Raw genomic sequence first — 26,896 nt, 5'->3', positions numbered from 1 at the left:
GGAGTGCAGGAGAGTTCCAGAGGAATGCAGGAAGTGCTCAGGAGAGTTCCCACTACAAGGTAATACTTCTACAGGAAAACAGGATGGAAGGATAGGAGGTCCAGAAGACAGGAGGACAGGATGTCCAGAGGTCTGGAGTATGGAGGGCAGGAGGTCCAGAGGTACAGAGGACAGGACATGGAGGTATGGAGGACAGAGCATCCAAAGGTATGGAGGGTGGAAGGTATGGAGGGCAGAAGGTATGGAGGGCGGAAGGTACGGAGGGCGGAATGTCTGAAGGACAGGATGCCCAGAGGTATGAGGGACAGGAGGTCCAGAGGTCCAGAAGGAATAGGGGCTACATTGGACAAAGTCTGATGTAGAAGCAAACAGAGGTAGACTACCCTAAGGTAGAGTCGGAGGGACAGGAAGTGGACCTAAGTCCAGAAAGAGGGTAAGTGCTGGAAAGGCAAGACTCTAGCCTAGGGAAGTAATCCCTAGACTTGGGACAGAGACATAGGGGACAAATCCGAAGGTCCAGAATTCTGGCCTAGGGAATCCATCCCTAGGCCTTATGGAAAAGGACAAACTTAGATGGACTGAAGTCCAGAAGAAGATTGGGCAGATCTAAGGTGATGAACAGGATCTAAGATGATATTCAGACTGAGGACTCTACAAGAATTGTACAGGGGTTATATACTAGAGGATATCTGAGAGGATCAATAAGCAACAGAGTAAGGCTATGTATGAGCATGTGGAAACACATTGGTAAGTAAGACAGAACATAGCTAAATGAACTCGGAGATGAAGACTTGTACTAGGATCAATCAGCAAGACGGAAACAGAGATAACTGAGAACTGGAAAGGCAGAGATGCCTAAATGGGGATAGGCGCAGGATCTTGGATAGAGGGTGGGAATAGGTCCAGAGATAGTAACAGTTAATATCCAGAGATCTGGGGATCCAGAAGGCAGGGCAGAAACAGGACTGAGATATGTGAGGTGGTGGATGTAGTCCGGAATCTGAGAGGAGGTAAAGTCTGGATGTCTTGCTGGATGGAATGTGCATAGGGTGGACAGGATAGGGGATCCAGGAATGAGTCGGATATGGGGTCTGGAAATAGGTCTGGAAAGCATGGGAATATGATGGGATCTATGTCTGGCATACAGGATATGACAGTCAGGCTGAGTGCAATTATGATAGGTATTATATGAATTTTATGATAGACAGAGCTTTACAAAGCTATGTCATTTTCAGGTCAATTGCCTGATGTGGGTCACTGTGGCATTAAACCCTCACGATCACACAAATGTAGCTGGAAAGTTATGCAATCTTCTCTTGATCTTGTCGGCTTGTTTTATGTGGTCAAACCTAAAGCATACAACCCTGAAGCAGAGGATTCTGACAACTCTGAAGCTCACGACTGGGTATCTGATTCCCTGACAGATGCCACCATGTTTGAGACATGGCTTCAGAAGGAGATACGCTCCCAGCTGTCAGCAAAATTCCTAGATGTCTGTGTCCAATCTACATGATAACAGAACTCATCTTATTCGTAGCATGACTGACTTCGAAGTTCTTTCTTACTAAGTAATATTGCTATGTAGCACTAGTAATGATTTTTCAAGTCGAAAGAACCTCAGGCTCGATCGCCCACTCAGACGTGCTCAGCACGTGACGTTCACATGATAGCTGTACGTGGGATAGTGGACGTGGACGTGGAAAGTTGAAGTTATAATATTCAATCAAGACCTCGCTGACTCGACTAAGTCTTCATCGTCCCGTTATGCGACTGCACTGTTTTGCGGGGCTACTATTATTGCTCGCTAAACCCGTTTTATCAGACCCTTCGTCGTCTGGGCTTACTCCTCCAGGGCTCCATCCTCTCATAGTCCGCGGTGACGCCCTACTTTCCGCTGGACAATTTAACGATGCAGCGAAAACATACACAGACGCCATCTCACTCTCCCCTGCAGATTACTTACTGTTCTATAAGCGAGCTACAGCTTACTTCTCGTTAAGCCGTCACGCGAGCGCGCTCGATGACTTCACCAAGGTTCTGGAATTGACTGGCGGAGAATTCGACCGTGCCATTATGATGATGGCAAAGATCCATACCAAGGAAGGAGACTGGGCTCATGCCAAGGAGTTACTTGCAACGTATAACATGAAGGTTGCTGGTGATCAAGCTGCGAACGACATGCTAAGTGACATCAAGGAGGCCGAGGCAGCAGCCTCCAAGGCTGTTAAAGCAAGACGCGCCCAGTTATGGACTGTTTGCTCAGAAGCTGCAACGCAGGCCCTACGGGTGGCCAGTCATAATTCTGAGCTCAGACAGACAAGAGCAGATTGTAATTTAGCCAGTGGCGACGTGCAAGGAGCCGTGCTCGACCTGACGTGAGTTCTTGTTGTTCATATGTACACACATACTTACAAGAACTCAGTCGATTGTCGTATTTATCCCACCCTACCACTCTCTCTCTTATCCGCATTTTCCGCCTCTCTTACTTCCTGCTTCCACCTTCACAGTCGTCCTCGCATCTTTCGCCTCTCAAACAATGTCTTCACCTGGACCCCGACTCATCTTCGTGTTTACCAGCTCATAGACTCGCGAAATCTCTCGACAAGGGTTTTGCGAAATTGGAGAAGCTTTTGGAGGCCAGTGATTGGAAAGGCGTTTTAAAGCATGTCGTTGGCACTGCGAAAGACTTTCCTGGCAATGGCTTTGCCCTTACTTTCGAAGACGCGCTGCTTGCGAATGGGGATCCAGAGATGCTGTCACCACCTTCATCCAAGCTCCCACTACCTACTGTTCTCTCTTCAAGCCCGCGTCGCGCTCTTATCCTTCGTGGAGCATGCCGTGGTTATTTGAGGCTCAACAACGCAAGGAAGGGTGAACCTTGGTGTGATGCTCTGCTTGCGATGTCTGAAGATACCTTCCGAGCCCTGAATGATATGGGCGGCGACACCAATGTGGAAGTTGACGCATGGGTGGTGAAGGGCGAGGCAATGCTGATTCGTGAAGAATGGGAAGACGCAGTACGCTCTTTTGAACGGGCGTTTGAGAGCAGTGGTCGCAGCGACAGAGACGTAAGTTGCACCTCTGCTTCTAAATATTATGTTCAAAACTCTGAATCGCTGTTCAACAGGTGCTAGGGCGGCTACAGAAAGCCCAACGATTACTAAAGCAATCCAAGCAGAAAGATTACTACAAGGTTCTCGGCGTCTCTAGGGACGCAGATTCTAAAACTATCAAGAAAGCCTTGTAAGACTTGCGTTCTCTTCGGGTTTCTTGTCAATGACTTTTCCAGCCGCAAAGCAGCTATGACAGCACATCCTGACAAGGGAGGCTCAGAGGCGAAAATGGCAGAAGTGAATGAGGCATACGAGGTCCTGACTAATCCAGGCAAGAACATATATAACTAACATATTTGCGCATCTTGCTCATCTCATCGTGTAGAACTACGTCAACGCTTCGATAACGGGGATGACCCGAATGATCCTAACTCTCAAGGAGGCGCTCCATTCACCGGATTCGCGAGTCCGTTCGGTGGCGGTGGGGGCGGAGAGCATCCATTTGCACACTTTTTCCAGCAAGCTGGGCAGCGCGGTTTCTCATTTGGGAGAGGCCATTGACATTGACTCTGACTTGATAACTCTACTATCACAGAGTAATGTAGTTCCTCTTAGGATTGTAGCAGTATTATATCCATCACTGAATTCCGTCTCCTTGAGATTTGAAACACTTAATCTTGATCGTCCATTTGTTGATGCGTGCTTAGGATGTGGGCAGTGTGCTTTCTTGAGTTGCATACGCCATTCCTACGATTAATTTCATGAGTATGCTGCGACATTTCGGAGCCATGAGTGAACACAGGATCGATTACGTTGATTACTCAAGAAATTATCTACTTTATTGTGACAGTCTCACGCACTGGGATCTGTGGGGTGACTCACGAGCGAGATGATTTCCCCTTTGTCGTTGGTGGCTGTCAGACAGCTCAACTCGTCCAAGCGCAATCAAGCCATATGGTATCCCTCAACGCAGCTCACGGTATGCCATGTAGTATTGCACCGATTTGTCCTGCTCGTTGGTTAAATCCTATTGTTAATGCGTCAATAAACAAGATGGCGCACAGACTTTTCTCACCCACCGTATTGTCCTTCGACCACAAAGTACTACTCCCCCAGGCCTGTGGTCGGCTGGACATTATGAACTCAAATCTGCCCCCGTCGAGTAATTGGTCGTGCGAGATAATGGGGCTGGGTATATCCGCACCATTGATGGTGAGCGAATTTACGAATGGCTTCGACGGTGCGCCCTCTGAAATGATTTTCAGGCTGGTGGCGTTGGATGATGGGAATTGGATCTCTACTTCATCAAAAAATGGACTGAAGGTCCAAAAGTTAGGAGTGGAGTCTGAACGACACTATGAGTACTTACGACCCGACCACGTACGATCCTGACACAGGGTTTACAGGGTAAAATCCCAATGCACTAAATAAGTACCACGCGCTCATCTGGCCGCAATCCTCATTCTGCACTATATCGGTCAAATGGACTGGCCGAACGTTCTACAGCTTGACATACCCCAGAGAGGCCATTGACAGAAGCGTTGTAGTTTGACTCTGCAATGTAACGAATACGTGATTGAGATTTTGACGCAGCTCCAGCGAGGGAATACAGGTAGGGAATATGATGGGATGGCTGTAAGAATGTGTCAGTAGCTTCAATACCACGTACCAGGGACGGACCTCATTGGTATGATCATTGTGACCTGAAGCAGACAGAAGAAATCAGTAAGAAATACCAGTTCGAATCATAGCTAGAATTGACCACCGTCAAAATGTTCGTCCAAGAATTTCACAAACGTCGCGTTCCCGCCTTTGTGAGCAATCAGTCCCGGTGTATCGTGTACCACGTCAAACGTATAAGCCCATTTATCGCCTTCTGTCCACCCATTATCGGGACCTGCCCATGCACCACTTGCGTTACGCGCTTCCATAAAACCAGTGAGTGAGTTGAAGATAGTAAACGGATTTTGCAGCGAGCGCTGTTGGAAAAACAGTTCCTCTTCACTTTTATTGAGGAGACCTGCGAGCACAGATACGGCAAAATCGTCATCTGAATGGATGAAATCAAACAAAGCGAGGTGGTAAGTATTAACCATATAAAGAGAGAACAAGAACGTCACAAGAATAATCTAAGGTTCGAGACGCTGATTCAGAATGGATGTCGTCTGCAACCCAGCCCTTCTCTTCATAGACCGAAGTTAAGCCGGCACGAACTTCATAATCGACATTCTGTGACAATAAAATAAGATCTGATGCTGCAGGGATTGAAAAATTAAATTCTTACTTCCTGACGATCGAAGTATCTATAAACATTCAGCTTAGTTATCCATACAACAGGAGAACTTTTAAACTCACACGGTAGTTGTATCATTGACCGGAGGCACTGTTGCATCGCTATACACAGCCTCCCATGCGGTCTCTAAATCGAACCCGGACATGCCTTTCAAGACAGCCTCTGCAATGAGGGAATCCGCATGAGTTGCGACCTGTGGAGGCATGTCCACTAATCACGCAGAACGACATAGAACAGAAAAAGAGATACCATAATGTTCGTCTCTGACGACAAAAATTTGATGAGATTCAGGAATAAGATAAGCACTAAAACCTACCAATGATGTTCTTCCACATTGGGAGTCGACCACCCTGCGTGCTGTGGATGAAACCGTCTTTCATCGAACAAGTTGCAATATAACCCACCTCTTTGTAGTCCTGCAACATACTCTGTACCATACCTGGTATCCTTTCAGGCGCAAACAAAATAAGCCATGCCCATTCGGCGCGATATGTGTCCTTATGCAATACATTAGACCTCTACCATTCCTAGAGCTTGGTGCTTACCCAGTTCGAGTATCCAGTATATGACACTCCCTGGTGCACATCATCATCGTATCCTGAGTAGTACTGGCCATATTCGCTCTGCTCGTAAGGATACTAGAAGGAAATGTGAGCATCTTACTTCCGCGGCAAACAAAGAAAAACTCTGCCTGCAATGTGTGAAAAAACGCGGTGTAAAAAGTTTGCAGTTGATCCTTGGAAGCGCCTTTGATCTTGATTAGCTCCAATTTCTCAGCCCAAGCTGATCGAGTAGATGTCGCTGTGTCCTCTAGCAGATTCCCATCAGGTATCTCTATGTCCAAGTTCTTTCTAGCTTGCTCAACAGAAATGAATGAAACGCCGATCCTGACACTGACTTCCACCACTTCAGGTGAGAATGTCGCATATCCTGATAGCAGTGTGCCATTCCCGCTTGTCTGACCATCAAAAAGAGTGTTGTTTTTGGAAACGCCCCACGACGCGAAAGGCTGGTCGAAGCGCGCGCAGAAATATCCACTCCAGTGTTTTGCAGGTGTTGAAACAGGCGCAATAATGAAGTCCTGGCGTTCAGGATTGCTGCCAGAAATTTCGCGAGCGTCAGGATTAATGAATACGGAGCCGTGAGGATAAGTCAAATTTTGAGGGTCTGAAGACCCCAGAACGCTAGCCCGAGTAGCCTCGACAAGGACGTAAGGTTGACGGGTATCAGTGAATGTGAAACGGAGGTGTCCGACACGAGAAGCTCAATAGAACTCAGCAAATTGGGAGATTTGTCGATATAGAATAGATGACGTACTAGAACTTTGTTCAGCTAGAATTTGACCCCCTTCAATAGCGTTCAAGTTCACACTGTAGTAACTAGCAGTGATGACTTCGTTCTCGTGAGTGAAACTCATGCCTCGATCATCGAATTTAGGTTGCACCTGGCCAGCGCCTGGAGATATTACCACTTGACCACTCTCACCCATCCAGATGGCTGGCTGGTGGGTTGCCTGAAAGCCATGGATTGATGTCACAGTGTAATTATATGGAGTGACAGATACGTAGTTCTCGGATGTTTGGGCAACCCATCGTGTCATGGCAAACGGGGGCGAAGCTGACGGAATCATACCTCCAGACCCATTTGGAGAGTCCCCGCCATTGCCAATGAGCCTATTGAAACAGCATGAGTTAGGCAGATGGATAACAATTGTGCGAGTGGCAATGCTGACGGATTAACATTGTCCACTGCTTCACTGGGCGGAAGTCTGAAGGCGTCTGGAACATCTTTTTGAGTTGTAAGTGAAATTAGGCCACAGAGCAGAAGAAGAAGTGATCGAATGCTGTAGCTACTTGTCATCTCATTATTCGAGAATGTGAACAGCCTGTACATGAACTAAGTCTGTACTCAGTACATACTCTCAGCTCGGCGACAGCCGCATGATTACAATTGCCGATGGTGGCTCGCGAGTAACACTGACTCCGGCCGACCAGCAGTCTAATCTTGCGCCACATAGCTCGCTTTCCCATCGGGGCTAGGGGGACTAACACGAGAAGGAGATGAACTGTTTTGAGTCGTTGGTATCTTAACAGGTCACCTCCCCCACAGCAGATGGCCAGTTCTAAACTTATGATATCACGTCGGACGTGGATAATTTTGCCAGAGAGCAACCGACATCTTTGCGCAGCCATTCTTGGCAAAACAACCTAAACCCAGCGGACCCGAGCGGCCCACCGTGCCTTCTGAGAGGAACCAACAAAAACTGGTTTCGGTCTTCCCCCTCTACAACAGGCCTGACGCTCCAAGTGAACCAAGAATGGCCGTGCGTGGGATCCGCAAGGGGGTGTGGCTGGAATTTGAGTAGTCCCTGTTTGGCCGCATCATGCTTGCTCGCAAATTCCAACATGCAGCTGCGTTTGTTGCCACCACTTGGAATCCAGAGTGATTTGTTTCTTAATTTATAAATTATCGGACGCCATCGACGATGTCTAAACTGTGCGATCTCCCACGATGTGTACTGCCCTCACGTACCTGAAACCCAACTGAAACCATCCGGGCAGATATCTCGCACCGCAGGGTACAATAGCAATCCCGAAATATCGTCTTATGGGAAGCACGACTCTAGGTATTCCTGCTGTATCATCATGCGTCCGACAGCTCCATGGCGGGTGGAGTTCCCGATATGTCATAACTCCCGATGCATAACAGTTCTGTCGGTCTATCGATTGCACTTGACAATGTCTGTCCCTCGCGCGAGTGCGTAGCCAATCCAATACGAAATGTGTGTTGCGCACTTACACTAACATCGGTCTTTACATCCTGTAGGCCCTTGTCCAGATACGCTTCTATCTTATAGATGAAGGCTGCAAGGAGCCGACAGATGAGCAAGCCATGGTTCATTCCGCTGGTCAATCCTCACTTCGACGGAGTTTCTTGACGTGACAAGGTGTCACCTTAATACTGATCACCGATGGCCTTCGAACTCTGAGACTACGTATTCTAGAATGTATACATATTACCTCCCTGGATGTACCTCTCCAAACGAGGCTTTACCGAATTTCGAATTCTTTCCTACCACGTCAGCGACAATCAATTTCATAGAGGACCAGAAGCTAAGTCGGTCCTTGATAAGTCTGAATGTCCTGCCGTTGTCTCTGTGGCTCGGGTATCTGCGTTGCTATCCTTCATCATAGTGGGCACCTGCGGGTGCGAGGGGTGGATATACTGGTGTGGCTGGTCTGATCAGTGGTCATTTAAAATATCATGTCAATGACGACTCGGATGTCTGGAACGTCTTTATATTTGCGATGGAAATGGACCGACAACTTGTCGGTCTTTATAAGCCCTTTGGTACTTGCTGTTCGTGATTCGGGGCGCAGAGATCACCAGTAGAGTCATACTGACACTCGATCCCATGTGAATACCAAGCAATAAATTATAGAGATAATTGACAAGTGTCCTACTAGCTTGTGAAGGGATTACATGAATGAAATACAGAATAATTAACAGTACTACTGGTAGAAGTAAATTTGTTGTACGAACAGATATCAATGGGTATAAAATATACACGAATAAGATTCAAACACGCTAGAAGACAACGAAGACAGAGACAGAACACCAACTCTAATGCGACTCCACCGGCTCGTTAGACGGTTGCTGCGTTCCAAGCTCCCTCATGCGCTCCCTGACATACTTCGCCATTTTGTATGTCTGGTACAAGCCCTGGGTGTGGTCCGGCTTCCAGCCAACAGGCAGACGCTCATGCTGCATCCATTCGTGCAAGGCGCTAATATTGACACCGTTCTTCGCCGCGTCCTTGCCACCTAGGACCCCGATAGCAATTACTATCTCCCCTCGAGCTATCTCGGCATGTAAACCGTCCAACTTCCCGCACTGCGCCTCTCTCTTGACACGAATGCGCGCGGCATCCTCGAGAGTTATTTTGTTTGGGAGTGTCTTCCCTCCCTCCGCACAAAGGGCTGCTAATAGCTTCTTGTCCACCCTGGTTGGGGCATATTCTGCGCCATTGTTGTCGTCTCTGTGCACAAGTGATGCGTTATGCTCGATCATGTTATGACGAGCGAGATCTGAAAGCGACAAGGATCTGTATTGTCCAAGTAGGAGCATGGCGCTGAACGACAAGATGCAGGAAAGCATTGTTGATAGGTGGTAGCCGTTTTTGAGTGCGCGGACGAGGCCCCATACGCCAATGTTCTTTCCATCTCGTGGACTAGACAAGTTATCGTCAGTTCTTATGTATCACAACTCTCGAGATTTGATACTCACAGGTAACCATGGTTCGCGAGGGCATTCAGCGCCGGGCATGGTGATCTTACGTCCCCAGCTTGCCTCGGGCAGAAGTCGTATGTCTTGCCCGTCATTGGACAGGAGCCCTTTGGGTGTTCATGTGATTTTGTGGAAGAGTCGCCGGATGAAGACATGGTATGTATATCTAGTGAGGGGTGAGGATCTGCGGGTGATCTGATCGTGGTATGTTTTGTGAGGGTTGTGGATGATCTGGTTAATGGTTAATCTGTGGTCTGCTTGACTTTATAGGCGTCAAATGAAATAAGGGGAACTGTCTGGAACAGTGGTATCGTAAGAGCAAGGGCAAGGGCAAGGGGGAAATGATAAACGAAACTATCCAAGTTCCTAGTTTCAGCGGGGACAAGGAAATAGCGACGTCCATGGGACGCTTATATGTGTTTGAAGGGCAGGGGTTCCTGTAGTTCCTGTGTGACGTTGTGACTCTAACGTACAAGCACAGATAAGACGATGAATCCTCGGTTGATATGACGATCACATGCTGGCTGTGGTTTTGTTCAAGGTATAACTCGGAAGCAAGCCAAACTCTAAGATCAGCGGCATCAAAACTTATTGACTCACATTCTTTAGGCAGCACCGCCGTATCGACTCAATGATTTGGCAACCACTGCCACTGTTGCGATGGGCATGGAACTCGGGCGCTTGATGAGATTGAATCGACGCTTCGCTGCGAACAAGTCCAAGGCGCCCAGTCCAAGGCATGTGCGAGCCAAGCACTACTTTAAAATGGCACAGCCTTCTCTAATTTTAGTGATCATACGGCCGGCTATAGTCGGCAGAGTCTCGCTTCCAGCCCTCAGCCGTTCAAACCCTTCAGCGGCTATGACTCAACTCCGTTCATGACCGATATCAGTTTACCCAAACCAACGGTCGGACGGTGCGACGTGCTCGGGCTTCTGCAGTAGACGAAGTATTGCGCAAAGGTATTTACTATTGTGGTCTTATTGTGCGAACTCCTCGACTTACGGCGATATCTTTGAGGAGGATGCATAATCATCATTCTACTAGTACTCTCCGTAGTGCACAGCTACGGATTGCATTCGGCCCTGTCGTGGGCATCGCTTTATGAGCGGTAGCCGTGGAATGAAATGTCGCAACTGTTCAAATGATGCGCCCAACTGCAAGGTACCGCTTTTGTAGATCCCATCCCTTACTCAGGCATCATTATCAAAGACCCGTCAAAATTATGATAGAGGCTGATATCTGGGGGCCGGGCATTTCAATGTAAGTTGCTTAATTGGACGCCCTTGATTGTCCCAGACATGTCCACGCTGCCCTGCAGTCTCCCGCATCATTCCCATGACCTGAATACTGTTGATTTGCGCTCATAACATATCAAACTTACCCGCCCAGAAATGGCACCCTCTGACATCCTATCTCACGCTATCAATATTTTAATTCGGCTCATCGAGCTCGGAATACTGACCATGGTAGAGCATGCGTTCTGGAGGCAGTGCTGTAACATTTGAATCCAATCATCTTGCTTGAGATACAAAAATCCTGTGGGGTTTACTTCCACGTCGAAGTTATACTCCAGCAGACCGGCACCTCTTCACGCAAAAGTACCTATTGTTGCTTTCTTTTGCGCGCTGCCAGTTCACTTGTCAATATTTTTAGCTTTATCGGACCCTTCATGGCGAGTTGGAACGCTCTGTTTCCATTGGATTGGCGTATGACCTCCCCTACCAGGATCAGGCCGTCATCAGAAAAGGAAGGAGTTCTGTGCGCAACACATTCCCTGAACTCAAAACATAGATATGGAATGGGATAGCATTGAAATTCAGTACTCAATCTGTATCAGTTGGCGTCATGCGATGCCCTTCGGCTCCAAAACATCTTTAGCGTGCGAGTCAGTCTACAGCTGGTTCAAGTACCAGTATCATCGGCAAAGTTGAGTATTGCTGTAGCCTGGCACGAGATAGTCAACCGCAATACCGGTAGCATGTCTCAGAACCACCACAATTGTACTTGAACGTGAAATAGAACACGAGTGCTCAAATTTCAAGTGACTGCATGCTGCCATCCAACAAACATCACGTGAAATGAATGGGCGAGTGCCATCATTGATAACGGGCGCAGATGTTGTGCTCACTTAGTATAACCTGTGTGATAGGAATGCAGGCGCAGTCGATATTCAGCGCTGGGTCATCAAAATCTTGCAACAGCTCGCCACCTATCACATCGAAATATTCCTCAGCATTGCTTGGGGCCCATGTATTTGTCATGTTCCCATAAAGGACTGCTAGCGCGAGGAACGACGAGGGCGAGGTGCCCCGGATCTCGCATGACAGATATATGAATTCGGTCAAGTCGGTTCTTGCCGGTGTGATCTGATCCCCGTCATATGAACTTCGGTTGAAACCGTTGGTCCTGTCCAATCATGCGCAATTGAACGGCACATAGTCGGGGTATGCCAAAAGCGGTGTAATTGTAAAAGCGTGTGACAGGTATGTTGAACCGATCTTGATGTTCGTTGAAACGATTGAGTTATGAAACACGTTAGAAAGTATGATGCATGTTAGTTGAAACACTCACATAGTGAGCGTAGATGATGACCCGAACAGAATGATTTGTCAATCGGAGAAACACCAGACACAGCGGCATCCAGGAGAAAACATGACTACTCTGTATCAGTCTCAACAATCACTCTGGACATTACCCGTCGTCTTTTCTCTGGGGATGGATATATCAAACAAGCTGCGATATAAGGATGAGGTGTTCTCACTTGGTGGCCTCCAGTTACGCACGGTGGGTTGCTGAAGAAATGCATCCTCGTGCCTTTCTGAGAGTTCAGCCAACACGGATGTACGAGATTCAATGCGCCCAATTCTCGACAAAGCTGAGGTGCGGTGGTCGATATGAAACCAGAAACTTGCGAAGAAAAAAAAACAAATACCGATGTCAAGACCCTTAGATGAGCCATATATTGAAGACAGGCGCTTGCTTGCAGCAGATACCACGCTTGCGAATGATCGTCAGTATAAATGGGCCTCATAAAAGACAGTAGCTTACGTTCTGTCTAGAGTCATGCCTGAGATTAAGACTCTCAGAACACCCTCCCAATTAAATGCCCACATCCTGTTCTGCATACTATCTGCTACCGCCGGTCGCTGTTCGAGAATGGAATCCAAAATGCAGACCAGGACCTTAGTAGCTTGCCAGACTAGAGCTTGGAAAAAACTTGGTGACAAGGGTTCCAACTCGTCGTCGTCCTTTTCCTCCACATCATCCTGAGATTCTGATTGGTGGCGATGCCCTCCCGATAGACATTTAGTTTTGAGCTGATGAGCCACCGCTTCGGCCAGAGATTTAACTTCGTCTTCAACCAGCCATTCCGGAATAAAGCAATCTATCAAAGGCCAAGTAGTCCACGTATCTCTTGATTTCAACTTTCCCTTGCCTTGACGGATATTTTCAAGATCGACAGCGCGCTGGGCACTAGCATGGCTGTATAGTTGGTGAGTGAGATTAAGCAAATGATTTGTCCGGATTGTCTTGATCAACATGGCATGTTCTGTGAGTTCTGTATGGAGTGCAGCAGGTACGCGCACCCTCTTCCGCGAACGCTGTGATCTGTTCTGCATGTCAACTACATGTTGAGTCTCTTGGTTTTTTCTCCGCCACAAAAATTAAAGTTGTTTTCCTTTGTTTACCTCAGGATCTATGACATCATCAAGTTGAACGTCGATGTAGCATAACCTGCCTCTTGCAATCATCTAGTAACTGTATCCACCAACACAAAATTTTGTGACATTATCCCGGGCTATGGACTCATTACCACTCGATGTTTCTCATCCTGCAGTGCGGGATTACCTTTCCCTTGTACGGTGCGTATAGCCCCTCTCAATCACCATCATCGGTATCTAGTACTAATTAGTTGCACAGGCTGCAAGTCCTCACCCCTTTGTCACTTTTGATCAACATCGCGACACTACTTGTGTGCTCAGTTATTGTCAAGCCCTCAGCCGGTGAGCATTATGCTTGTGCTTCATTTCGTCTCTTATTCTGTTGGTGTTTACTAGGGTCCATCATCAAGTCACACCCCACATCTATATCTCCTTCGCCGAGCCTCATCGCCGCCTATATTGTCGCTATATTTCTTGGGCAGATAGGCTACTGCATATTGCTGGTTGTTGCCAGGAAGCCGGAGACGAAGGTAAGCAGCACATTTCTAGTGAACACTTGAAGCGTCCTTAGCACACCATAGACAACGCTAGTGAAAGGAGTTGGTCTTTCCCTCGTTTTTGCAAACTGGTTGATGGCTCTTTGGGCCGTGAGTTGGGTACGTCACATATCCTAAACCTGTTGAACATTACTGCCATGCGTGACTAGGTCCTTGAGTTTTTCTTACTCTCGACGATACTTCTTGGACTTCTGGTTCTATGTTTGTTGTATTCGAATATCGCGCTTCTCACATATCATCCTCCCACATCCTCCCGCCCTCTCGACATGGCACTTATTCACGCTCCTTTGCGTTTCTTCCTCGTTCTTCCCTTATCCTTGCTGTTTTCATATTCGCTCTTGTAGGAGTTTCGTCTTCGAGAGAAATTGCATAACTGATTGTATTTGCCTTTCAGCATCACTCTGGGGTTATATTACTCACCTCGTCACCCCGAACATTACGGCCGCTTTGCCTGGCCTGGCTTTGGGGTCACATTTGGTGCAAATCTCATTGGCCTGGTAGTGGTACTGATGCGCTGTGATATCGTGTGGGCTGTCGCAGCTACTTGGATTTGTGCGAGTACATGGAGCGCGAGCCCAAAACCTGCTCCTGTTTATGTGAGTTAAATTGTGTGATATTTCTACCTGCTTGCTGACACTTATCTAGGTCACTGTTATTTTGTTCACCGTACTTCACCCTCTGGCTCTCTTTGGAACGCTCCTCTACCGTCGACTTACCAAGCGAGAAGGGAGAATTGCTCTACCCCCTGATGAAGAACATGATGTGACAGGACCACGCGGACCGCGAGAGGTGGATGCCGAAGCTTTGTGGGGTCCTGCCTGAGTAGTGAACAACGCCGAGATTCTAGTTCCCTTGATCCTTTCCTCTCCGTTAGTAGTTACGTGAACATTTTTATGGCCTGATTCCCGTTGATTACATACTGTATAGATCCTTTCCTCTTTGTCAGGAGGCTACGTGAATTTGTATTTGGCTTCCCATCGGTTACATACTGCATGCAAAGGACAAAAAATAATATCGCCAAAGACTCGAGGTTTGAACGAGGCAGTACGAGATAAGTAGCTGCACGTGATTGAGATGATGCTAGCCACCAGATAACGATAACTAAAGCAACGTCCCACTTTCACCATGGCTGTAAGATCTAGACCAAAAATTCGTGCTTTGCTTATAGACATTTCTGGCACTCTGATGATCGGCTCAACGCCCACACAACGAGCAGTTGAAGCACTTGCCGAGCTGCGGCGCTGTAGATTCCCGTTCAGGTTCTGCAGCAACACCAGCAAAGAATCCACCTCAGCCCTTCAGAAGAGAATGATAGATGCTGGTTTTGACGTGCAAACAGGAGAGTCGCAAGAACTATGGACCAGCCTTAAGGCGGTACAGGATCTTATCCGGTCCAGGAATCTCAAAAGGTAGCGATCAAATTTCAAACCTGGTATGTGACAGCATCAAAACTGAAGCCGTTTCAAGGCCGTATTTCCTCTTGTCAGAGTCCGCTAAAGATGAATGCATTTCCGCAGGAATGTACGATCCTAACGTCCCCTATGACGCGGTAATTGTTGGCTTGGCGCCTACGCTGTTCGACTATGATCATCTCAACTCTGCATTTCGGATACTTGTTGGGGAAGATGATTCGCAGAAGTGGTGCAATGAGGATCTGAAAGCATCGATCCCCCTCATTGCTTTACACAAAGCTAGATACATAGAATCCTCGGGCCATGGGCTTGCGCTTGGTCCAGGACCATTTGTCGCCGCTCTTGAAAATGCTACCGAAAGGGAAGCAGAGGTGCTTGGAAAGCCGAGTAAAGCTTTCTTCCAGACGGTGATTGAGAGCTTCGATTGCGAGAGTCACGGTTCTGAAGGATGCATCGCCGTGATTGGCGATGATATCCAAGCAGACCTTGGTGGCGGCGCCATAGACCTGTGTCTATGGAGGATCTTAGGTATTGACACTATTTGTTACAATTTGCCGTGCCAAGCGATGATTAATGTGGATTTTTAGTGAAGACGGGAAAGTACCGATCAGGGGATGAATCCAAGGTTGGTGTCCATCCTCCCGATGAAGTCTGTGATTCGTTCGCAGACTTTGTGGATAGCTTATTGTCTGCACATGTTGAACGGTCTTCGAAAGAGTAATTCTAGTTCCCTTTCAGTTTAAATAGGAACTCCAACGCTCGTGGTTTACTAACACGGTACCGATTTGGAGCACAGATCAGAAGTGCTAAATGTGTTTCTAGTCTCCCTTTTTTCATAATATTTGTCAGTTCGAGCACATGGTGTCGGATACTTGAATGATCCTTTTCTCACTGATCTGGGATGTGTTTCTGCATATCGGGGCAAGTTCTTTCAGAATCATCGCTGACTGTGATCAGTCTGGGCAACTGGGTGATCGATAACGCAATTAACCGCAGTGAAAATCCGGCCATCCAACCGGCGGCAAGCATGTGCCCTGTCGATCTTAACGGCGATTTCCCACAATGGCAAGAGAATATTAAACATAGCAGGACGAAGAGGGAAAGCCACCGCGCCAATCCGAAAATCAGTGTCGCAGTTGGGGGGGACAGTCAATTTATAGACAAACGGATCGATTTATTTTGGACGAGTTCACGGAGGCTATGATGCTATTAATCCAGCAACCAATCCAGCGTGCAAAGGGCATGACCAAGAGTCCGCTTGGAGCGCAACTAGATCGGAAGGTGCCATGTTGCGTCCGATGTATACGTAGCACCGCGGATGAGTCAAGGGATCCTCTGGGGAATATAAAGAACACCAGTACGCGACAATCGTTTTGGGCTTGAAAAGTGGTATGGAGGACATTGACGGATGGGATTGTCTTCCGAGTGGGGAGTGCCGAAGGAGCTATGTCCACGGATGAGAAGCACCGTATCACCTCGGAGAGCTGGTGTCAAGTCATGTGGACGTAAGGAAGGATCAAAGGTGACCACGATCTATGGCCCACTGTCAAGGAAATGTATTGAGAGGCAAGTTAGTAGACAAGTGAAGACGGGCGGCTGAGGAGGGTAATAATGCCGGTATCATGGTGCTCTAACAGAAATGAAGAGAGGTACGGCAGAAAATCGCGTTAGGTGGCCTGTGAGTGTATTGGTGGACCAATTGAGGCTAGGTCTAATACATTCTCAGCTGACGATAAGATCGGCGGATAAGTCAGGATGGGGCGGAGATCACTGGTCAAAAAGGGGAAAAGATCATCGTAGATAATAATGCGGTAAGTGAAGTGCGGTAAGGCGGATTTACTTACGAAAAGGGTGACCGGCGGCCGATTTAATATAGAATGAAAGAAGACTGAAAAGAGAGATTTTCAGGAGAGTAGGATATCAGCTGGAGACATGATTCAGATTTTGACTGGTGGCTGTTGAGTGAATAAAACTTGGAATAGGTAATAAACTCCATGGCAAGGCTAATATGGCACTTCATCACCGCCAATACTCTCTTATCAATACACAACCGAATATCATTTCTAGCTTTACGGGTTTCTCTCTGAATCCCGTTATTTGATCCACTTTTCTAGGATTACCAGGGTTTCCTGCTGCGGTCGCATAGTCCACGGTGATGCCAGTTATTGAGCCAATCCTCGGTGCTCGCATCAAAGCGCGCTCGGTCCTTCTTTAGAACACCGCATTTCATCACCATTTCAGGTTCTTCCGTTTTATATATAAATACCGCCTCAATTCCTTTTAGCCCCCAAAGCCCACAACAGGTGTTACTACCCTTGACTGCGCTACTTAAGTTATGTCTCATCAGAGTGTACCACTCCCTAGCATACGCGACATCTTTCCCGGTATAACTCTCTCTCTAAATTCACTTTGACTACTCACTCACTCTTGTTCGACCTATAGAAATTTCAATTCGTACTCAACCCTCCTCTCAGGACACTGATTTGTCACTAAATTCTGTGAGTCTATCGATCCAGCTTGTTTACACGCGTTCACACTCATCTACCAGGATCATATTCGCGACGCGAGCAGCTCATCTCGTCACCGCGGACCAAAACCCTATCGCACGGGTGATTCCGCACTAGAGCATGATTCCGCAATTCGCAGTCTCCCATCCCCACCCCCATCCAGCACAAGTTCAGACTCGGCCCCAAATCGTCAATTATCCTATCGCACCCCACAGGTTTCAGACACTCTCCAACCTCCCGCAACTTATTCGTTCAATGTCCTCCGAGCTGACCCTCTCACATCTTCACTCGAGCATATCGCTTCTAGCACTAAGCTGCGTACTCGTGCAACAGCATCCTCTCAGGGAAAATCGGGCGCGGGAATCGCCAATGGATCAACACCGGTTTTCCGCGTTTCTATGGCTGCCTTCGTACCTCCTCGGCAGTCACAACAGCGGCACAAGCATAGGTCCCCTGGCCCTCTTTATAGTTCCCAAATTCCACGGGACGGTGCCTTCACTCCAACTAGTCCAACCCAACACGTACAAGAATCCAGACCTCTGCCTTCGTCTTCCGTATTATCCTTTTCTGTATCAGACCCTCCAAATTCTGCTTCCACCGTCATGACAAATGATGGCAGGAGACCTTACCTAAAGTCATCGGACCATTTAACCACAATGCTGCATGGAGAAGGGCGCGGTAAGAAGCACCAGTGCCCTCATTGCGGTAAGCGATTCAATCGCCCCAGCAGCATGAAGATCCACGTAAACACGCACACGGGAGCAAAACGTACGTTTATATCTGATTATCTCGGACTCGTCCGTCTTCAAGACAAATCGTGTTTGCCTCGTTGCATCACTTCTTCTCAATTCGTATGCAACAGCCCACGAAGACACTAGCTGACTTATCCTCTTTTAGCATATCAGTGCCCATATCCAGGATGTGGTCGTGAATTCAATGTCAATTCAAACATGCGTCGCCACTGGCGGAATCACACGAGACTGTCTGCGGGCCACTTGTCTGACATGGATGGGCGTGGTACATGTGACCAATCCCCGTTTCCTTCGGATATGCTAGGGCACGGCCAGTCACTGGTCTCGCCACCTGCCACAGACTCGGAAGAATCAGAAGACGATCTTTCTGACGATGATTCCCACTACGCAATGGATGTATATGAGGGCTGCAGTAAAGAACATAAGGAGGTTAATCATCCCAGTGGATCAGGGTCGCAGAACAACTCGTTTTGGTCGCGATCGCCTTCCCCAACCCGGAAAACTGCTTCTTATAGTTATCCCCGACCTCGTCCGCCTTCTCATCTCGGCCCGTCGCCATCGCACCCCACGGAGTACCTTTATAGACCATCGAACCCAGCTTACGTTCGGTCTTGCACAGACTCCCGGGTTTCCACAGCCCTACGACCTGCATTTCCCTGTGACACCTCGGGTCGCGCAGTCGCAAGGCAGAACGGACCAGTCTCAAGTCGTTCATAATGCACATACATCTTAATTTCATTTCTTGTCAATCCTCCGTTGGTCGCTGCTTATGGTCACTACTACATACCAACACGTGTATCTTGATATCACTCAGAGCATCTCATGTTTACATGTAGCATTTATCTTGAACTGCAAACAAAGTTTACTAATATCATTGAACCGCGTGTTACATGTCAGATAGTACACATTACAAACGTAGCAACAGGAAGCGCAGCACCGCAAACGCGTGATACCTACCAAAGCTGTTTCCTGTTCGCCCTCCTTTGCTCCGCTTGAATTGCCGGCGTCTGCTCCTCGTCTAAAAACCCGACAACATCATCAAACTGTTCTGCTTCATCCACCGCGAGTTTATCCTCTTCCGTCCACCCATGCCATAATTCTGTGCCTTCATCGCACAGCTCAGTATCAGTAGGAGGTGTATCAATCGAAGGGTCCGTGGCGTCTCCACCCCTGGACGTATTGTCATCCACAGCGTCATCATCTCGTTCCATTCCCGGGAAAGCTAGATCCTCGTCATGCTCGTCAAACTCAAGAGGAACAGACGCCGATAGACCTTCTGGTCGAGGCACAAGCTGTGGAGAACGAACACGACTGATTTCTCTTCGGATGCGACCAAAGCCTTCTCCGACGCCTTCGGCGATATTCGACGTCATCGCGCGGATGGGGATGGGGTTCTTGAAGGACCGTGGCTTCAAACCTGCCCCGTTCGGGAGCATGGGGATGAGAGACCGAGATGAACGCGGGTACTCCATATCGGCAGATATGGCAGACGCTATCGGTTCGTCGAAGGAAGATGCGACTCGTCCCATATCACGAGGCGAAGTTCCCGCGACAAAGGACTCTCCAGTGCCTGTAGAATATGCACTAACTTCTACTTCCTTGCGCACGTCCATCTTGTTCCCTGTCACGTCTAGTTTGTTACGGCGAATGAGAGCGTGGTAATCTTCGCCCAGAGTGTAAAAGTTGAATTGGTGGGCGAGATAGATGAGACGAGGAACCACATTCGGTGACCTGGAACATGTAGATAGTTCCGCGTGAGCAAGGGAGCTAAAAGCAATGCAATCTGGGTCAGGATCAAAGCGAGTTTGTTGACAGAAGCGCATACTTTGCAATAGGCGTTCGTCCTGGAGACCTTGCACTCAAACGCTGCACGTGTTTGACTTCGCCCCAATCTCGGTGTCGTCTAAGTTGCCAAGTAGCAATCATGGCATCTCGTCCATGCAATTCGCTGGCACTTTCCAACATCTTCTGAGTTAGGCCAGAAGTCTTGGTCGATGCGACGCCGGCGCGATTATGTGGCGATATGCTGAGACGACCAGCGGCGCTAGTACCGGGAAGCGACATGCTCGTTGGCAAGTTAGCTAATGTATATGAAAATGCGCTAGTATCCCGAGGACGCTGTTCAAGCATGACACGTCGTAAAGATAACACGCCATCAGAGGGATCAAAGAGAAGAAGATCCTGGAAGTTGGCAGTCTTCCTCGCCCGAAGCGGAGAAGGTAGGTCAGAACGACTCGAGGACGTGCTAGGAGATGATGTGATAGCAGAAGGGGGAGGCTGGAGGCTGGCAGGCAACGGTGTGTCGCTAGGAAGGAACGTAAAGGTGATTCCCGGCCTGACGCCGCTATGAGCGGACGCCTTGACAGATCTGAGACGCACAAGCGACGACAATTCAACGGACAAAGGGACATGCTGATACAATCTGAGCAATACTAAACGGGTCAGGAAAGGAACGTCTGCTTACGGCTTCGTTTGTATTCCGAACCCTGTTCTCCATATGGCTTCGCAAGTCTGGCTTTCCGCCATATGGATTGATAGCAAAGACGTGTATGGTCGCTTTCTTAGTGCCGAAAGCGACCCACCTCCCATCCGATGAAACTTCGATCCCATCAATGACGGCAGTTGTCCGACCTCTACGTAGATTGTACATGTGCCACGGTGAACTTGATTCAGTATTGAATTGTTGGCCGATGAGCGCGGTTTGATGCTCTCCAGCATACTTCTTGGAGTCGACGGGAAGTAAAACACTCGGCGTAGGTCGAATCTGAAATGTGCGAACAGCTTGCCCATCCCTAGGAGATACTAGCAATGAGGTCCCATCGAGAGTGAATTTGAGAGAGGACACGGGCTGGTGCTTAAATGCGATGAATTCGGAAATGATGCGTACGGACGGATTGTCTCTGGCCAAAAGGGAAGCTAGATCCAGTACTGTAATATGATAACCCGACGATAGCGTCGAAGAATCCGCCTCCTCTTGTCGGTCTTGGGTATTCGGAAATAGCGCCGACGACGGAGACGTAACTTCGGTTGGGTCCGAATGGCCGCTACTCGCAGCAGGGGCGCTCCGTGAAAAGAAGAGGTTACTGACGCCACTCATCACTGATGACTGCCCTTGAGCTATGCGTGATTGATCTCCCGCGCCCGCGCGAGATTTCGCATACTCCGCAGCAGCAGAATATGCCATTCCACCAAGGGACTTTACCCCGCTGAGGACGGTCCCCCCAACCTTGAGTGCAGCAGCATGAGATATTCCGAGGGTGCTTGACGGGGAGTGTAGGCGCGTGCGGGGTTTAGAAACGGCTCCAACATGAGAGTCTGCTCTAGGAGGCGGGGAAGCATATGCCAAGATGCGATGAGAAAGAGCAAATATGGGGGCGGGGTAGTCATGGGAAGCATGATTGGTGTTGATGGAGTCTATCGTTGTTAATGATACAATGTTGTTGGTATTGGTTTTATATGGAATTGTTGTGTACGAAGGAAGAATGGCAAGCGAAGAAATAGTATGTAGCTCTGTAAAGGATGCTGAAGAAAGAATGTGCAAAGTTGGTGGATTTGTAGTACTCTGTCGTTCACTAGTCAGCAATGACTTACCAAGGATAAGCCAGACACTTACAATAACAATGAAGTATGCGCTTGAAGTAAAGGTTGTTACATTAACAAATGGAAGATGCTTGACAACCTTGTGAGCCCGCAATGAATAAATAGACATCGTTGACTTGTCTTTCGACCTAGAGCTGCACGTTCCGTTTATCAGAGGTGGATGGCATGTATCCAGCATGGAGTTTAACGCACACTATACCAATCAGAGGCCTGGAACTGTCATAATCACGCTCTCTACAGGAGTGCGGGGTTGTAAGCACACCAGCAAAGGTAACGGACCCAAAGGGATAATCGGTAAGATTCAGAATCTCGGACACTGATCCCAGGATTGTGCAGTCCCAAATCTGAAGGCCAGTGGTGTAGCCAAGTAACAGTATACGTCTGAATGATGTAACGTCAGTTACAAACCTGTCTTTTCGTGAGAGATTATTTAGCTTACCGAGGTATTGAACCGTTCTCAATGAGAGTGTCCCAGCGGGACCACATAATAGAGTCGCCTTCTGCAGCCGTAGGGTAAGTTGCCAGGGGTTGATCTCCTGAAAACGAGCTTTCACAGTCCTCATCCTCAGAGCCGAAGATAGCAGGTTCGTCGACGTCTGCTGAGTCAAGTTGGGCGCCTGATCTCATTCTCCAAGTCTGCTGATTTCCAATTAGACCAGCGCCAAGAGGCTTCCTGGTGGTTTGAGAAACAATGGGTATCTTTGGGCCCGGTGGAGACAGACTTGAAGCGCCAGGAGGGGCCATGAAGCTACCAAAAGAAACGGGTTTCGATACCCGCGGCGGAGAGGGTGCAGAGGCAGGAACAGGAATGGAAGTCGGCACATAGTTGCGCACAGTGCGAGAGAAGTTCTCAAGCATGGTTGGCTCGCTAGAGGAGTACAATCTCAGCTATCTTGCCTTTTGTGACTAATGAAGGAAAGCAGTGGGGGAAACGAATGAGAAGACAATGCACAGAATGCAGGTGCACGTGTTAATCTACTATACTTGTCGATTGAATATGTCACGACACAGGAAAGCTGATGGGGCGCATCAAGGCGAGGATACAATATCCAGTGAAGACAACACAATGCCGTGTAAATGCCCCTTGCGTTTCCCTGAAGTATGAAAGAATTGCGGCACCCCAAAAATGGACCGGTAGAGACAAACAAAGAGAGAATGCTCACCGGGCAAGCACAGGAGATCGCGTGTGGCCCAGCGCTCCTGGTATGTACGTAAATTCATCTTCTGTTGGAGGAAGCTTAACCTCCGAGCGCACAGGCGAGGGACGAGACTCGGGGGTTGCCAGAAGAAGACCACCCTCATGTTTGATGGGTGAACTTTCGTCTTCCATTGCTACGACTGGAGGAAGTTCGAGATTGATTTGAATGATAGGAGAATCTGGAGGTCTGTCTGGCTCGAGAAGGGGGGACTGTTCCGTAGACCAAGGTGGAGAATTTGAGTCGACCGGAAGGATAGCAGGAGAGTAATTATTAGCAGGAGTACGAGGTGATTGACGAGTTGCATTTCGATTCTTCTTTGATGGCATTAAGAGATATGAATGAAAGAAATAGTCCCGACTGTTTCGATAGATAAGAAATGAATTGGTAGACGGGAGGGGGTTTGTATGTTCTTGTAAATGAATGCAAGAACTAAAAGAGATATATATCAGAAAGAGATAGGAAAGAATATAAGATGTGATTATTGTTCGAGAGACTGCTTGTGTTATGCTGGTGGTGGCTTCTGACGAACAGGAGCGCTTGATCCCCCTTCTTCCCCAAGCCGAGTCACCAAACCTGACTTGACCTTTTCCGGTTGTGACGCCACCAAAGGTCCCGAGGTCCACCCGGTCTGGTCCATTATGGTCCACCACTATCTCTTACTCAGTCGATGAGCACCCCTTCCACCTTTTCTCAGCTTCTGCGCTCATATGCTTACACCCCCCAGACCTCTATTTCGCTGAAGAGGAAGCGCTTGCCTGAAAATAGTGATTGTCTTCCAGTGACGGCTAGAAAGCCTCGAGCTTCGAAGAATACCTCACAGAAATCAGAGCAGCATGTCTCTCATTCCAAATCAAAATGCCCCAGGAGTGAATCCGTAACTACAAATCAGCAGCAGGTACCCACAGGAGAGATTTCTATCTACTTCACGCCCTCAGGCAAGGGTGTTCCCACCGATGGATGTAGGCGCAAAGGTCCTCGCAAACTACTTGATGCGGTAGAAATTGTTGTCAAGTCTGCACCTACAGTCCCACCGCTATCAACGCACGATGAATCCCTAGAGGCACCAAAGAAGACAAAAAATAAACGCAAGCTCGAACCTGTTAATACTCCCCAACGCGAGCTATCTGCGAAGGACGACGGACCATCAGAAGTGGAGATGAATATTCCAGTCACTAAGTGTTACTTGACGCCTATGCCCGATGAAGTTCGGTCCACACTCCAAACCCTGACGCTCCCCACCCCATCTTCCAGACCTCGAAAACGCCGCAAGGTTGTGCCTTCTACCGCATCACTCCACCAGTCTACCGCTTTATCTAGTAAATCAAAGGCTACATCTGAGGTAGCAACGCAAAAAACGGATGTCATCCATAGAATTAGCCCAGATCCTACCACACTGATAACCTCGAAATATCTTTCCAGTGTCTCACAATCTGACGAGTCATGGGTGCCTTCTTTTTTTCCGTCGGAGGACCTCTTCACACACAAGAATATGTCCGCGTTTCCGACATACCGTCAAGACTTGTTCAACGATCTTATCGGGTACATCGCGAACGCGAAGCCAATCTTGATACAGGGTACTTCTTCTCCTACGTATCTTAACAGCATTTCTAATCTGTTCCAACTTGTCGTTTCAGCTGCTGTTTCTGATAATCCCTGGCAGCTCTTGATCGCCGTCAAACTACTGAATGTGACTACTGGTCGATATGCTATCCCAGTCTTTTGGAAGCTCATGGACCGCTGGCCAATCCCTCGGGATATGATCAAGGGTGGGCTCCAACTTCTCGACCCTACTACGAACGCTAATGATCATCTCGTAACCAGCAGATAATGATGAGCTCGTGAATATTCTGCGACCGCTCGGCCTCTACAACAAACGAGCAGCCTGGCTGAAGGAGATGTCTCAACGATATATAGATGACCCCCCTACTGACGTGCTTCGTCCATCTAACTGCCGCTTAGAAATCCATGCGAGATTAAAAATCACCGTACCAACTTATGTAAATCCAAGGAAACGCAAAAATCATGGATCCCCTAAAAGGGCCCGTAAAACGACTATACCGTATCCGCCAACACCCGTCTCACATTATCCAGGCGTGGGCCGGTACGCCCTAGATTCGTACCGAATATTTTGCATGAGCGAGGAGTGGAAACAAGTCATGCCTGAGGACAAGGAACTGATCCGATACCTGGTGGGTCCTTGCTATCACCACGTGGTCGACTTCAGCTCTGATCAGAGTTTATCTGCAGCGATGGAAGTGGGCCTATGAGGAGAGGAAGATTTGGTATCCTGATGGCGTCGGCGTCGTTAAAGACGTCGACATTCCTTATCTGCTCATCCTGGTGGACGAGTTGATGGAGCAACTTGAGCCTAATGAATTTTGGGGTCCGACCGATTTTATTAGCGATTGAGTGAGCGATGGCGTGATAGAGATGAGTCGATTTATTGCTGTATAATTTGCTTAATCTAGTGTACAGGGCACAGGTACTTATTGTACATTCGCGTAGTCTCCCGAACGCGAACAGGGTTGATAAGAGATGATAACAAGCGAAAGTAGAACCCAATACAGACGTAACCGCTATGGCAGCAATGTCGTACCTGACTGAATGCTGACATTGACACGTCGCGCTGGCAAGGCCGACACTGTCAGGCTGTTACTAACAGATTCTACGTTGTTGCCAAAGCCTTCTGTGACGAGCCGCTTTGTCCGACGAGCTCAGGGTTATTCAGGGACTTGTCACATTGACTTGTCAACGGGACTGCTACGCCGAGGACATAGACAAGCGAGAACGATTTTCAATTACAAAGCCAGGAGATAAGAAATAAATGAAAATCTATGACGTCCCAATTAATCAAGAAACTGTCATTAATTTCTGAATGAACGAGTAATTGGTCAACTGATCTCCAGCTCCCCCCTATTCCAACCGTGAGTCGAACCTGCGACTCGGAAGACGATGTACACTGGCAGTACTGCGCTGTTCGCTGGAAGATCGCCTGCTTGTTAGCGTTTCGTCAGCGCTATCTCATTGGTCATCTCAATTTAGGACCCAGGTTTCCCGCGAGCTCTGTATTAGGAGTCCTTGGCAAAGAAAGGGGTAAACGACGCTGCCTGGGTTGTTCAGGGCCTGGGTGGTGGAAGGCACGAGGTAGTCCTGGGACGTGGCGTGCGATCTTGCAAAACACGCGCAAAACACGAGGCTCGTTGACGCAGATTTATCTCAGAGTGCGTGTAAGATCCATAACATGCACGACATGCGAGACGGGTGGAGTGGAGCGCTCAGGACCGCAGTCATCACACAAGCCTATCGCGGGAGGCCGGGAGCTTTATTCTTGGGCGGGTTTAGCTGCACCATATATATTGGCATAGGACTGCATAGAAACGATTTCTCGCTGTTTACTTTGTTCAGCGGTGCGTGGCTCGCTGTGTGAATCATGATAATCGAGGGATGACAAAGAGCGGACGGGTATCTAACCGTAGATCTTTTGATAATCATTGGTGTGTTGGAGCTTGATACTTTGCTTTGGAATCAATCTGCATTCGATAATCTTTTTAGCTGTCTCATTACTGTGTTC

General features: G+C 48.3%; 9 protein-coding genes across 9 annotated transcripts; 5 read left to right on the top strand and 4 right to left on the bottom strand.

The window, feature by feature from the left end:
- Nucleotides 1–1,709: 1,709 nt before the first annotated feature.
- BJ212DRAFT_1587248 (uncharacterized protein) lies at nt 1,710–3,404 on the top strand (the record flags this gene model as incomplete). Its single annotated transcript, XM_041342401.1, has 4 exons — nt 1,710–2,375; nt 2,423–3,068; nt 3,128–3,243; nt 3,290–3,404. The coding sequence occupies exons 1-4, from the start codon at nt 1,765–1,767 to the stop codon at nt 3,402–3,404; spliced, it is 1,488 nt and encodes a 495-aa protein (XP_041193877.1). The 5' UTR covers nt 1,710–1,764.
- Nucleotides 3,405–4,017: 613 nt separating this feature from the next.
- Nucleotides 4,018–7,206, bottom strand: BJ212DRAFT_1446639 (glycoside hydrolase family 92 protein; the record flags this gene model as incomplete). Its single annotated transcript, XM_041338283.1, has 16 exons — nt 4,018–4,080; nt 4,133–4,370; nt 4,423–4,517; nt 4,570–4,686; nt 4,734–4,756; nt 4,816–5,103; nt 5,174–5,282; nt 5,338–5,356; nt 5,409–5,539; nt 5,575–5,609; nt 5,663–5,696; nt 5,751–5,843; nt 5,892–5,984; nt 6,038–6,609; nt 6,664–7,019; nt 7,079–7,206. The coding sequence occupies 16 exons, from the start codon at nt 7,204–7,206 to the stop codon at nt 4,018–4,020; spliced, it is 2,394 nt and encodes a 797-aa protein (XP_041193876.1).
- Nucleotides 7,207–8,301: 1,095 nt separating this feature from the next.
- BJ212DRAFT_1446638 (Chloroperoxidase) lies at nt 8,302–9,788 on the bottom strand (the record flags this gene model as incomplete). Its single annotated transcript, XM_041338282.1, has 3 exons — nt 8,302–8,337; nt 8,986–9,577; nt 9,634–9,788. The coding sequence occupies 3 exons, from the start codon at nt 9,786–9,788 to the stop codon at nt 8,302–8,304; spliced, it is 783 nt and encodes a 260-aa protein (XP_041193875.1).
- Nucleotides 9,789–12,360: 2,572 nt separating this feature from the next.
- Nucleotides 12,361–13,256, bottom strand: BJ212DRAFT_1480189 (uncharacterized protein; the record flags this gene model as incomplete). The annotated part of the gene is made up of 4 exons (XM_041340037.1): nt 12,361–12,369; nt 12,420–12,511; nt 12,569–12,633; nt 12,685–13,256. 4 exons carry the CDS (start codon nt 13,254–13,256, stop codon nt 12,361–12,363), a joined length of 738 nt encoding a protein of 245 aa, XP_041193874.1.
- Nucleotides 13,257–13,437: 181 nt separating this feature from the next.
- On the top strand, nt 13,438–14,677 carry BJ212DRAFT_1270290 (uncharacterized protein; the record flags this gene model as incomplete). Its single annotated transcript, XM_041330876.1, has 7 exons — nt 13,438–13,499; nt 13,558–13,640; nt 13,695–13,828; nt 13,880–13,954; nt 14,005–14,195; nt 14,250–14,451; nt 14,501–14,677. The coding sequence occupies 7 exons, from the start codon at nt 13,438–13,440 to the stop codon at nt 14,675–14,677; spliced, it is 924 nt and encodes a 307-aa protein (XP_041193873.1).
- A 303-nt stretch (nt 14,678–14,980) lies between these two features.
- BJ212DRAFT_1446636 (HAD-like domain-containing protein) lies at nt 14,981–15,988 on the top strand (the record flags this gene model as incomplete). The annotated part of the gene is made up of 3 exons (XM_041338281.1): nt 14,981–15,264; nt 15,323–15,795; nt 15,855–15,988. 3 exons carry the CDS (start codon nt 14,981–14,983, stop codon nt 15,986–15,988), a joined length of 891 nt encoding a protein of 296 aa, XP_041193872.1.
- Nucleotides 15,989–17,562: 1,574 nt separating this feature from the next.
- BJ212DRAFT_1349839 (uncharacterized protein) lies at nt 17,563–19,413 on the top strand. Its single transcript, XM_041335483.1, has 4 exons — nt 17,563–17,651; nt 17,710–17,765; nt 17,816–18,542; nt 18,672–19,413. Exons 1-4 carry the CDS (start codon nt 17,603–17,605, stop codon nt 19,241–19,243), a joined length of 1,404 nt encoding a protein of 467 aa, XP_041193871.1. The 5' UTR covers nt 17,563–17,602; the 3' UTR covers nt 19,244–19,413.
- On the bottom strand, nt 19,405–23,854 carry BJ212DRAFT_1349834 (uncharacterized protein). The gene is made up of 7 exons (XM_041335482.1): nt 23,290–23,854; nt 22,566–22,994; nt 22,319–22,507; nt 22,140–22,260; nt 20,991–22,088; nt 20,352–20,938; nt 19,405–20,293 (listed from the first exon to the last, which is right to left on the bottom strand). Exons 1-7 carry the CDS (start codon nt 23,649–23,651, stop codon nt 19,480–19,482), a joined length of 3,600 nt encoding a protein of 1,199 aa, XP_041193870.1. The 5' UTR covers nt 23,652–23,854; the 3' UTR covers nt 19,405–19,479.
- Nucleotides 23,855–23,899: 45 nt separating this feature from the next.
- BJ212DRAFT_137852 (uncharacterized protein) lies at nt 23,900–25,832 on the top strand. The gene is made up of 4 exons (XM_041336569.1): nt 23,900–24,899; nt 24,960–25,091; nt 25,147–25,514; nt 25,573–25,832. The coding sequence occupies exons 1-4, from the start codon at nt 23,993–23,995 to the stop codon at nt 25,732–25,734; spliced, it is 1,569 nt and encodes a 522-aa protein (XP_041193869.1). The 5' UTR covers nt 23,900–23,992; the 3' UTR covers nt 25,735–25,832.
- Nucleotides 25,833–26,896: the final 1,064 nt, after the last annotated feature.

Source organism: Suillus subaureus (assembly GCF_016647635.1).
Source record: "Suillus subaureus strain MN1 chromosome Unknown BJ212scaffold_13, whole genome shotgun sequence".
NCBI lineage: Eukaryota > Fungi > Basidiomycota > Agaricomycetes > Boletales > Suillaceae > Suillus > Suillus subaureus.
This window is presented reverse-complemented; position numbering and strand designations above follow the sequence as displayed.

Excerpts from the sequence above, each read along its gene's own strand:
- BJ212DRAFT_137852 (XM_041336569.1), top strand. The coding sequence starts at position 23,993 with ATGAGCACCCCTTCCACCTTTTCTCAGCTTCTGCGCTCATATGCTTAC. Across the intron at positions 24,900-24,959 it reads GAAGCCAATCTTGATACAGG|CTGCTGTTTCTGATAATCCC; the intron begins GTACTTCTTCTC and ends TTGTCGTTTCAG. Across the intron at positions 25,092-25,146 it reads CCCTCGGGATATGATCAAGG|CAGATAATGATGAGCTCGTG; the intron begins GTGGGCTCCAAC and ends TCTCGTAACCAG.
- BJ212DRAFT_1349839 (XM_041335483.1), top strand. The coding sequence starts at position 17,603 with ATGTCTCATCAGAGTGTACCACTCCCTAGCATACGCGACATCTTTCCC. Across the intron at positions 17,766-17,815 it reads CTGATTTGTCACTAAATTCT|GATCATATTCGCGACGCGAG; the intron begins GTGAGTCTATCG and ends CTCATCTACCAG. Across the intron at positions 18,543-18,671 it reads CACGCACACGGGAGCAAAAC|CATATCAGTGCCCATATCCA; the intron begins GTACGTTTATAT and ends ATCCTCTTTTAG.
- BJ212DRAFT_1349834 (XM_041335482.1), bottom strand. The coding sequence starts at position 23,651 with ATGCCATCAAAGAAGAATCGAAATGCAACTCGTCAATCACCTCGTACT. Across the intron at positions 22,995-23,289 it reads CGATCTCCTGTGCTTGCCCG|CGAGCCAACCATGCTTGAGA; the intron begins GTGAGCATTCTC and ends GTACTCCTCTAG. Across the intron at positions 20,294-20,351 it reads GGACGAACGCCTATTGCAAA|CTCCCTTGCTCACGCGGAAC; the intron begins GTATGCGCTTCT and ends CATTGCTTTTAG.